At 37.9% G+C, this 12,464-nt stretch overlaps 1 protein-coding gene across 2 annotated transcripts in view; it reads left to right on the top strand.

Moving 5' to 3' along the window:
- Positions 1 to 7,984, top strand: part of LOC139695172 (uncharacterized) — a 593,181-nt gene extending 585,197 nt beyond the window's left edge. For both annotated transcript variants that reach the window (XM_071593839.1, XM_071593840.1), the window contains exons 6-8: positions 1,376 to 1,503; positions 3,928 to 4,108; positions 7,624 to 7,984. In XM_071593839.1, coding sequence (XP_071449940.1) covers positions 1,376 to 1,503; positions 3,928 to 4,067 — 268 coding nt within the window. In that variant the 3' untranslated portion in view covers positions 4,068 to 4,108; positions 7,624 to 7,984. The remainder of the gene's footprint in view (positions 1 to 1,375; positions 1,504 to 3,927; positions 4,109 to 7,623) is intronic.
- Positions 7,985 to 12,464: the final 4,480 nt, after the last annotated feature.

Below are 12,464 nucleotides of genomic sequence, written 5' to 3'. Positions count from 1 at the left end.
CTGAAACACATTTAGTCCCATAAGTCAACAAAATAAGAGATCAATTCCCATTCTGAAATAGATTTCGAATTGAAAGCACTTTGAAAAGAAGCTTTGGAAATGAAAAAGCCTTGAAATATCATATGGATATAGAATTCATCATTCTTTTGAGTTTTGTAATAATTTAAAACATTAACGGCAGAAATAAGTACCATTTTTTGCCAAAGCTATGGTTTTTTTCAAATATCACACCAAAAATCAAGAGGTGTGACTTAATTCAATTCATAAATTTTAGTTTTCCTTCTCATCTAATTCTTCCATGTCCAGAAGACTTGGGTACTATTATGAAAACATAAATGCCCAGTTTGCTAGGAAATTTAAACCAAGCATTATATAGACTCATTGGACAGATTTGAATAGCATTCTTATTCGTATCAGCCCGTTTGACTGTTAGGCAGAGTCCACCTTGAATAGCCGATCCTATCTCCCACTCCTAACTTACCATCTCGCCGGTCGATGTGGTTGGAAGTAGAAATTGCCTCGAAGCAGGCAATTCATGCACAAAACTCCAATATCAGTACTCTTTTCATACAAGAGAGGTATGTGATCAATTTTGAGATAACAAGGCATCAATGCAGAACAATTGCGCGAATTCAATTGGTTTTTATTTTGTATATTGGTTCTGTATCAATCACTTCCGAGACTAGCCTTATACCCAATCCATATGAACTGAAATATTGATATTGATTCCAAGAAACTGCATTAAATGCCGTGACAATAACTTTTTGACGGAGTCATCCGCTAATATGCATTATAATGCAAATATTTCAGAGTGCAAAAATCATTCCCCTTGACCGGGATTTGGACCCGGATTCCTCGATGCCCGGCCGAGTGCTTTAGCCAGTGAAGCTATAGAGACTTTCTCTTACACTCAGAAATCGCATCGCGCACGACTACGGATGCCTTTGACATTGTATATACGTGATCTTGTTCCTTTAAAACCTCCAAAATTTCGGAGTGTAAGTATTTTTTTCTGCAGAAGAATCCTGTTGATAATGTAATGCAAATAGAATGAGAAAGCTTAACTTAATCACTACAACTGTTACTTAAATATCATTTGATAATTAATTTCTAAACTATCATGAGAATTCAAGTAAAATGAAGGGTTAGAAACCATAGCAATCAATAAAATATCACACTTAGCAAGTGTGATATTTTATTCAAGAGTTACCCGTAGTTATATAATTTTCTTAGCTTTAATACCTCACTTTTTTAAGCGATTTGCCTCCAAATCATTAATATGAATGGTAGGCCAGTATAATGAATTATTATGTCATTTTATTCGTCCAATAAGTGTTGCTGAATTAAACGCCTTCTTATATTGTCATTTTTTAAGTGATGCAACTGCTGGAGAATCGCAGAGCCAACTGATAGTCCCACGTGCCACAACTTTGGACAGTGGGGTATATACCTGTGCTATATCAGTATTCTCCTTTGTGGAGGTCCAAGTGCATGTATTGAATGGTAAGTGATATACGAGATATTTCTTATTTCTTAAGCATACATACATTCTACCTCCATTCCTTTTCCTCCCACTATCTCACCTCCCTATTGTCTTCACATATATCACAGTTTTCAACATTCCATCAACAATCTAAATAGTCAGCCTTGCCTATTGCCTACCCCCTTTAGATTTCTTCTAACAATCCTTTCTCACCTCCCACCTAGCCTGGATCTCCTTAATTTGTTATCCTTTCCGTCCATTCTTCTAGGCAACATTGCAAATGCCTCCTATTCACACCTATCATCTTGCTTCAATGATCCCATTTTTTCACCACATAAAACCATGGACAATATCATTGTTTTCACTAATCTTTTATTAATATCCTCAGCTCAATTCTTAACATACTCAATGTCATTATCCTCAACTATTTCCTTCTTGTAAAATCTTTGCCTACAACAATTCTTCCTCTTATGCCCTTACTAAACTGAGCATAGTTTAAAATACTTCCGATATAGGTAAACTGTTAAACCTACTCTAGTACTCTAATACTGAGCATTTAGTCTTACTCTTTATCAGGAACCTATTTTTTGTTTCTATTATTGATCCATCATCCCTTGTTCATCAGATTACTGATTTGAAGAGTTCCCAACTTAAATTCATTCCTGTCTCCAGATCATCCACACTCACATTTTTTCTGAGTGCGTAAATGCTGATACCATATGTGATGACGTTCTCTCTATACTATGCCATTGACTTTATCACTGCTATGACATCACATATGCCTCTCCACTTCCTAAGCCCAAACTGATCATCCCCTAAAGTAAGCATTTCGCCTACCCTCCATTTTTAATCAATTATCGTGAAAACCTATGTAGCTGTGTGTGATATCAAATCTATTGTTCTACCACTTTCTTCAATAACTATTTCCCCCTCCATCTCCCACTTTAATTTCTTATTTTCCTGTCCTAAACATCATCGTAGCATTCCAAGTCCTTAACTACAGTAAACTCTTGATTATCCTTTTTTGGGTTATTTGCGCGTAATTCATACTATTCTCTTCCTAGTACCTTGAAATTTTAACAAAACCATAATCTTAAAGATAATAATATTTCTTTGAAACTTTGATATGATTGATGACAAACACAAGTTCAAAATAGCTTGTCTTCCTTATAAGTTTTCAATTTCCCAAAATCAAAATTTTTCAATAGTTTTAATTTAAACATTTGTGTACTATCTATTCTGTTGCATTATCATTTCCCTCTCATTCCCTATCCCCGGAGATTCCATATTCTCCTTTAAGACAAGCAAATACATAGTTTTACTGAGCTGCAAAAGGTTCATTTATAATATACATATCATTATTTTAATCTGTATCATACAATGAATAAAAATACATATCAGCAATGCTTCGTCAAATTCATCCTTCTCCAGTCATTCATTTTTTTCTGGCTACGTGATTGGTTTAGTTTCCTGATGAATATACAGTGTTCTTGTAAAACTACAATCCCACACTTATGAAACGGCTAAATAATGGAAACAATATTCTTTCTACTACTAAAAAAATGCAAATTAATCACAAGGAATGAAAAAGGAGAGTTCCATCATATATCTGCTTTTACCATGATCATATTTTTTGCATTTTTCATAATCTATGTTTTTTAATTACCTGTACTTCATTGCGCATCCACTAGCATGGATAATCAATAGTTTGTTGTATTTAAATCCTCTTCTGTGTCCTCTTTTCTGTTTCTTCCGTATCAATTTATCAAATATATCTTAGAAAAGTTATATGAATACATTTCAATTTTTTGTAGGTATTCTCATATTAATGTGCTCCAGCAATTCAGAGCACTTAATATGTAAAATAATTATTTTATTCAAAATAATCAAGTCACCCTGAATTCTTTCGTATTTCCAAGCTTTCAATTTAAAAAATTCAATGAGAAACTCGTGATTTATATTTTTCTTATCTATTCTAAGTTAGTAATTATAAATCTTTTCAATTTACATTTTATTGAGTCAAATGAATGTTTACATACGTGCTTCTTTTGTTCCAAATGCAGTTTTGCTCAAGAAAAAATTAATTATTTTATTGATTCATTACTTATAAAATATTGCTTATTTGGACTTATGAGTCCAAATATTTTAATGTCTTCTTAATATTATGACATATATTGGAATTCAAGAATCAAAATGCCATGACCTTTAAGGTATCATTTGATCATTTGTAATGAAGAGTTTCCCCCAATACAACAGTTAAATATTATAGGATTAGAGCATCAATTAACTCTTATAACATTTGATTTCCTTTGTTAAATTTTAACTGTGAAAATACAAAACCACTGAAATTTTTATCTGGAATTTTAATATTTGTCGTGGACAAATGGGAAATATTCCAGTGAAATTGAAATAATCAGCATCTTCTTTGTTTCTTTTGTGAATAGGAGAAAAGCAGGCCGCTGTCCAGCATGACTCTTGGGGTGGCAACAATGGATTTATCCATCTTCCTTCTGCATGGCTCAATGTGCTTTGTACAATATTTATGAATAGGTGTTTGAGGAAAACATATTACTTTCTACTCTGATGCAACACCATGGCATTTTCTCTGTGTGGATGGCAATGACAGTGAGTATCCATGATAAGCATACCGTGGTAAGAAAAAGAAGCTATACTATAATTTGATAGTTAAAGCTCTCTTTTTAGTTGGAGTTTCGGCTCAAATAAATATTATTTTTGCTTTAGTCAATCATTTGACTTTCACTACTCATGCTTTCGTAATACATGCACAACATCTGTAATTACTTTCATCGTTTTTGGACATTCATCTAATTATTGCATTCTTTAATACCAGAAATAACATTCAATGTCGTTTTGTCCAAATGTTGTTGATTAAATAAAATTTTAAGCTGGAGTTGGTTTTAAATAAGCAAGCATGCTAGCAAATAATTGAAATGAATTATTCATTTTATAAAATTGTGTTCATTGATTTAATTAACAATCCATTTCATTATAATATTGTACAAATTTTCCAGATGGCAGTATTGAATGTATCATTATCAATAGATTAGAAAATGATTTTATTGAGTTGTCCTATATTTCATTATTTCCGGGATGTTTGAAATAATGACTAAGGCATCTTAATTTCCATGTTGAACTTCTTTTATATCCTAGAAGGCTTATAATGGTTCTTTCGAAAAATTAAATAGAAATTATTATAGCCAATAGCTATCAACCTATTCAAGATGAGTATATTGACAATATTTCTGGGTACCTACATAATACTGCATTTCATAATTACTAAATTGAGACCTGAGTCCACATCCACTCCAAGAAAACTGTGAATTGATCACATTTTTCCTATATCTGAACTAAGCCATAATGTATAGTCTAACTGATACCATTCTGAGTCACCTAGCATTTTCCATACATACCTATGCCTTTTGCGGTGTCTAAACCACGTGTGGGTGATGAATAATCCCTCTCTCTTGCAGAAATCAATTGATTTCTCTCGGTGGTCATTCCTTGCTCCTAAACTACAGTCCCTCACCTAACCACCATCTCTTCCTTTACCTATCATTGTGTTCCAATCCCCATCACTATCATATATTTCCATCCAGGAACACCCTTTATTATTTATAAAACACCCATCTTACTGGTCATTTACCCTATTGACTCTTACTCCCTATGGTTGTTTTGTAGCACATAGACCATAACAATGAACAAGTTCATTGGTTCAGCTTTCACTTCTATTAAATGTAATCTACCGGTCACTTGCTTGGTGTTTACCACCCTTCTTCCTACCTTTTTGTTTAATATGAATGCCATGCCTTGTAGGCTTTCTTCCCCTCTGTTGTTATTAAAATCATTCCCAAAATCCCCATTATCCTTCCATCTCATTTCACACAGCCCTAAAAATTTTTCCTCTCTCCATTTCTAACATTCCTCTCCCCAATATCGTCCCTTTCTGAGTCTTCTATGCTACTCCGTGAAGGATTCTCAGGTCTTCCACCGGGTCAAGGGTTCCATATTGGCCAACGTTTCGATGCACGAGTCGGGCATCGAAACGTCGGCCAATATGGAACCCTTGACCCGGTGGAAGACCCGAGAATCCTTCACGAATCAAATATGCCGGGAAAGCACCAGATCTTACTTCTATGCTACTACTGTTACTTTTGCTTTGCAAGGATTTTGTGATATGACGGCCACAGATGATTTGCCTCACTCACTGCTGGGCATAACACATGGTCAATGGGGCTGAGACCCATAGTTGTCAGGACTCATTTTCATTATAGCATCCATCATGTTAGTCTTGGGATGAATATATGAGGTGATTATCCATTACCCTCCTCAACACTGCTTTTGATGTGCCACCACCACTCAATTTGCAACCCTGCCGGGCTCAGATGCCTCTGCAGCTGCCTCATTGAGGAACAGATTCTATGAAGTCTACTTTTTGTCTAACTATTTCTGTTCAACCTATCTGATATAGTTGACCCTACTATGAGCAGATATCATTGCTCCCACCAGAACTGTTCTAAGGGTCATCAGAATGCCCCTTCTACCAAATCAAGGTTGTCAACCATAAAGAGAGTAAAAAATAGCATAAAAATATTTTCTTTCTAGGTGTAGTAATTTGGTAAATCCCTGGAAAAAAGGCTTTAGATGGGCATGTTGACTGCTGGATCTCTAGCCCTCACCTAAGATGACTCAGCACGACTATAAACCCTTTTTCAATTCTGCATACCGTCTACTTCCACTTCTTTGGTTCAGCAGGCCTATCCTTTTCCTCACCCTTCCTTACTTACCCAACATTCTCCCTTCTATTACAGTCTTGAGCATTCCATCATTAATGACATAGCCCAGCACCAATCTTTCCTGCCTCCTTAGGATTCATCCCAACCCATCACTCCTCCCCCTCCCCCACTATGACTAGGACTTATTCATTTGTTTCCTCTTTAGATCTATTTTACCTTTTGCATTCTTTTCCAAAACCAAAACTCAATAGCTTCCAATCTCTGTCTATCATTTTGCTTTGTTGATGTTTCTTATCATTCAAAAATTTGCTTCTTAATAAGTTTTTCACTTAAGTTTTCTTATGTCTATGTGTGTCAAAGTTTGAGTCAACTCTCTACTCTTTGTAAGAGCTTTTTGGCCCAATCTTTTCCACCATTTCTTCTCGCCTTCTAAATACCTCCCTTCTAGAGCCCAGGTGCCAATAGCATTGTGACCCTTTTGACTTCCTTCTTACCAAAAAGGGGGAGTAGAATAAAATGGCAGGTAGTGCAACTTCTGGAGTGGGTTTAGTCTGGATTTTTGCTGGTTATGAGATTAGCAGTCAAACAATTCAGGTTTAGACCCTATAATTATAAGACAACTTCCGCTAGACTGTCATTGTCTCTTCTTCCTGCCCACTCAATGTTTCTTCCTCTATTTCTAACTCCTTCTAGCCTCAATCCCAAATAGCTCAGATGTTGTGAGTCCAAAGGAGAATGAATTTGTTCTTCCTTGTTATCAAAGCAGTTCAATGTTTTAAATGGTTCCTAATATGATCCAAATCGTTTTATTTTATGAAGTGTGACTATATTCTTTGGAGAGTTTCCTGATGGACTAAAGCCATTGAAAGGCAATCACTGTGTACATTTTAACCTCTCTCTTCATTCACCTGAAACTTAATTACTTATCACAATACCGGGCTTCCCACCCAGAGGGTCCGGGTTCAAATCCCGGCGATGTTGAATATTTTCCAGAGGAATCTCAATCCCTACTTGAGGTACTTTGTAGAGGGCACTTTGAGTGAGTACGCCGTCCGTCGGATGGGATGTTAAGCTGTGGACCCCTTGGCGCCTTTTGTAAAGAGTAGGCTAATGCTGACGCCAGGTTTCTCTCCACCCTTCATCCCTACCTGTCCATCCCCTATGGCGCAAATAACCTCAGCTGTTGGTCACCTCCCCTAAATACTAATACTACTACTTATCACAATACCTGTATGCTTAGATCTGCCCACTTAAAAATTCTGTAGCAGCAGTCACACAAAAAGAGCAGCAGTCACACAAAATTTTGTTAAGATCATTATTCAAATCAACAAACATTTCCATTCATTGTGCTAATAATCTAAAGAAACTCTGTTCTTTTTCTTTCAGGTATCATGTAAATATTTGTCACATGAGACATCACTTGAAGATGGACCATTTGAGAAATCTTCAAAGAGTAAGTTGGTGTTTGAAAGGCCATCCGATCAAAAAGTTCAGCAGTGACAGTGTTGTGAGTGTATTATCTGTCAGTGTGATTGTTGGCCTACATTATTCATGAAAGAAATAAATATAAACAATAATTCTTCATTTCATAAATAAATTAGTTAACTTTGTGTGTGTGCTAATATGAAACATACAGGTACTTTGATTCATCATGTGAATATCATACTATACCTTAAAAATAATATTTTTCTGTTAGAAAAATTGCTAGTGACTACAGTTTCCATCAGAAACAGTAACCGTTTGATAACAATTGGTTGTGAATGTATATTAGTGTATCTTCCTCATCCATCATCATACTGTTCATCATAATGTGTCTGTTTGATTAAAATGTAATTTTCATTCCTATTAATTGTTTCATTTGACTTGAAATTAACTCCTAACAATTGTTACATTTCCAAATGATCAGAATCATCTGATGAAACGATCTGACAAAGTTCACTGTAACTAAGGATCTTTCCAGCTGGACAAGTTAGAGACTTTCCAGTCAATTCCTGGAATCTGACATTAACCACAATCGGCACTAAAATGTTATTTTTGTCTTGAAAATATGGCGATTTTTAACTAAAAGCTTCAGTCATGACTAACTTCATAACTGGGGAGGGAAATTAAACAATAAATTAATCTAAGATTAATGTGAAATGATTTTTTTGTTCTTGCATTGCATTGTAACCGTAACCTATATCTGGTATGAGTAAGCTCCAATTCTGGTAAGATGCTATTAATCAAGAAAGCATTGACTGTCAATAACAAGTAGGCATATCTGATACATATTACCAGAGCATAGAAGGAAAGGGATGTTCATGGTGGGTATGTTGTTGAATTTCAGTGTGTTTTTTACATATCCCTTCTTTCTCTACTTCCATTTCAAATTTATGAGAGAGATTTAACCCAAGTCCTTCGGTGCAAGCTAAATATTGATGGCAATTGCACTGTTTTATCGCGCAGAGACACACTCCTCGCCTAGTTTCAAGTACAAAGTTCCACCGAAAATGACTAGCAATATTCTGACCTCAACTCTCCCGCTTTTGATACAACAAAGGAGTGCCACGCTGAACTACGGTCGATCCGAATTTTGATTGACAAGCCATAATGAAGTGCATTAATTGTTTCCATATATTCTAGTCGGTGGACAAAGAGCATGTAAGAGCATAATGATCTCTATGCTCTCACACTCAGTCCAGTATGCTCTCACTTGTACTTGCATAATACACTGTGAATTCTGATTCTGATTGCATTGTAATGAACAAAGCACGATTTTTTTTCATTCCGTTCTTCGTATTATGCATTGAAATGTTCAGAAACGTTACGCTCGGTTTTTGAAGCGATGACTTTGGAGGACCAAATGAAAGAATTTCGGAAAAAAGAGGTCCCACCTCCAATCTTCTTTCAAAATATATTAACGTGACGAATGCCAATTGACTGGGAGTGTATAGGCCCAGGACACCTGTTTTCCGTAATCCAGGGCCGAAGAGGAATATTACTTCATGGTCCATACCGAATTTCCAAAACCGGGGTGGGAACCACAGCGCTCACCCTCCGGGATCCCCGTCTCTCACTTGCGGGTCGCCAGGCGCTGCAAACACCCATGTGGATCGCAGGTCGGATGGTGTGGCTGTGCGCAGGCACTAATTCCATTAGACTCTTTGGAGGTATTCCTTTCTTACTAGGGGTTAGTTTTCGGGCATGTCTCCCCGCCTTCTTAGTCACCTCTTACGACAGGCAGGGATACTGCGGGAGAATTCTCAATCCACCAACCCGCCTGAAAGTAGGAGGATTGAGAGCAACCAAAGAGATGATAGAGTCACCGCGAAGAGGAATCGAATGCTACCCGAGGACATCCCAGAGCTCTGCACAGTCCGTCGGATGGGATGCAGTTGAGTCATCGCACTTCCGAGGCGGGATTGGCAATGCTGCTTCACCTGTGCCTCAAACCTCCCTCCCCCTCTCCTCTGACCCTCCATTCAACCCACCCTCCCCGTTACGTACAAGTTGCCATGCCCGTATGTAATAAACTCAAAGAAAACTTATTTTACCGAGTTCCTGATGAAATTTTCCTTAAGGCAATTTATCGCCAATGTAATTGGAACTGGCAAATTATTTTCCGGGTCGCAAGGCATTAGCATTATCATTGGGCTCATTTACTTACATGAGTGTTATGGCGTGTATTTGTATAGTCATGGACTAAAGATGGGACTCTAGTCTGGATTCACTTAATGGTCACACAATGGCTCGTTTAATGACGCGCGCGAATTCCTAGAGGGGCACGCAATTGAATTGTTGGCTGGTGGTCTTGGAGGCAGCTGTAAGTACACTCGGCACTCAAGCTTTCGGCGAAGAAGGGAGAGGTTAACTGTAGTACTCCAGTTCGCTCCAGTGAAAAGCCCTGCGAAGATACGCGGAGCGCGCACTTTCGGAATTGAGATGGGTTAACAATTCCCCCCGCCTCCTTTTCCATCGTCCCAATTCGATTTCACTCTCTCTTAAGCGAAGTCTCAATAAACCCCCCTAGCCTCCCCACCTTCCCCCAAATTCCACCCCCCTTACTCGCTGACGGGCAGTTACTCCCACTAGTTCGCTTTGAGAGCCGGGAAGAGCCAGCCGATCGGGGCTATCCCGGAGTTCGTGAAAACCGCGAGGGCATATCGTCGAGCTACTCTGGAGAAGACTAAGCGGCCGAAATCACGGGCAGCTCTAGGTGAGTGGCGATTTCATACAAGCCCACGCGCAAATATACAGTGGTGGGTTAGGCTTCTTCATAAACGTGTGTTCAGTGTATCGAGTTTCTAATTGTCAGGTTTCGATTATCTAGATCTTGGTGCCACTTTCCAGAATCGACGGTTGCTTGTGGTATGTATGCACTCAGCCTACAGAAATGATTTTGAAATTTGCTTTCTCTCGCTGGCATCCGTATTTACATTCACTGGGCAAAGGGTTGAATTACACGGTAAATCCGACCTTCAGGTTGACACAATTGTCGTTTGTTATTGTCGAGGGGATATATTAAGATGGTCCCGTAATTATCATCACTGGGGATCGGGATGGTGCGGTGGGTAACGTACTGGCTTCCCATCCAGAGGGTCCAAGTTTGAATCCTCGAGGCGGTAGGTATTTTTTAGTGGTATCTCGATCCCTACGATGAAGGTGCTTTGTGGAGAGCACTTCGAGGGAGCACACCGTCCGTCGTTTGGGACGTTAAATTGCAGACCCCTTGGCGCCTTCGTGAAGAGTGGATTACCGCCGACGTAAGGTTTCTCTCCACCCTTCCTAATTTCTCATCCACCCCTAATGGCGTTAATGGCCTCGGCTTTCGGCCACCTCCCTTAAAATTACAAATATCGTCGATCCTCGGCAATACTAGGTTGCAATCACGGCCACGGTGGCTTCCAATTTTTGTGTGCACACACATTGAAATTTCGATTTGCGACGTCCCAATTCTTCGTCATTGTAGACGCTGCACAATTTATGATCTTATTACCTTCTGGTCTACTCCTCGCTTGGAATGTGATTCGGAATAGGGAGGGACTGGAGATTCGATCGCGTGTTAAGTGGATAAAAATTCAATCTGAATTGTTCCAGTTCATTCCTTCGTATGCGACGGTGGCACCCTAATATCGCGCTCGCGAAGCAAGCACAGAGGCTGTGCGCTCAAATCTAGCATCGGGTTTGCGAGTGACTGGAATGTATTTCCCAGGAATCCTTATAAGGAAAACAAAGCAACCGTCCTGGCGTGTTGGTGCCCGGTGAAATTACCCACAAATTCCTTCATATTGTCAGTCGTGAAAAAATACTATTTTGAAATTGCTTTCTCTACAGATACGCTTCAGATGAGGTCACTCGTTAGCAGAAACATGTCAAGCTTCCCTCGTCATTTCATCTTACGCCTATTGCAGGAAAATCACCTGAAAAAATGTCCATCTGCTGCCGAGAGGAGAAAATATGGGTAAAATCTCATAACTTAGTGTATACAGTGTAACATAAGTTGATCTGGCTCTTAGGCAAATTGACAAATATTTTCACTCGCTTCCCAAATATTATAAGTACGATGATGAATTATTTATATTTTATCTTAGCAAGTTGAAATGGTGCAAACGTTGACACTGTAATACAGCCGAAAATAAAAGATTACCATGCATTTTCCACAAAACTCAACATTTGTGACAGCTAATTTCAATGCAAGTCATGATCTTTGGGTACCTCCAGATGATGCCTGTGTTGAAATAAGATGTAGCAAATAAAAGTTTTATGGTCATGATAGGCGACAGTAAAAATATACTAGGGATGTTGGATGGAATGAAGGAAGTTAGAATGAATGTGGAATGGAAGGATCTACTGTAGTTGTGGTGTCAGGTATTCTTTTTTGGCAAGGTTAAGAAGTGAAGTGGCTGTATTTTAGTGTTTTTCCAACACCAACTTAAAACTTTTATTTGCCAATGAACTGATATATTATTTAAGTTTGTTTGATTATTTAGTAATATTAGTTGTGTGTTTTACCTTTTATTGTGAAATATTTTACCTAATTAAAAAATCATCCCATGATGAGAACTTGCTTGTAAAATATGGCACTAATTTCTGGTGGTGGCAAAAGATTTTGAGAGACAAATTCTTAAATATGTAGTATCTGCCAAATCAAATAAGTTTATGCAGATTTTTTGAATTAATATAACTTAGGAATTTATCAGTTTAATGACAACTAAGGTGCAATTACAGATTCAAATTGGCTTTTTTTT

This window comes from Hetaerina americana, unplaced genomic scaffold, assembly GCF_022747635.1.
Source record: "Hetaerina americana unplaced genomic scaffold, ioHetAmer1.1.p SCAF_6, whole genome shotgun sequence".
Classification (NCBI taxonomy): domain Eukaryota; kingdom Metazoa; phylum Arthropoda; class Insecta; order Odonata; family Calopterygidae; genus Hetaerina; species Hetaerina americana.
This window is presented reverse-complemented; position numbering and strand designations above follow the sequence as displayed.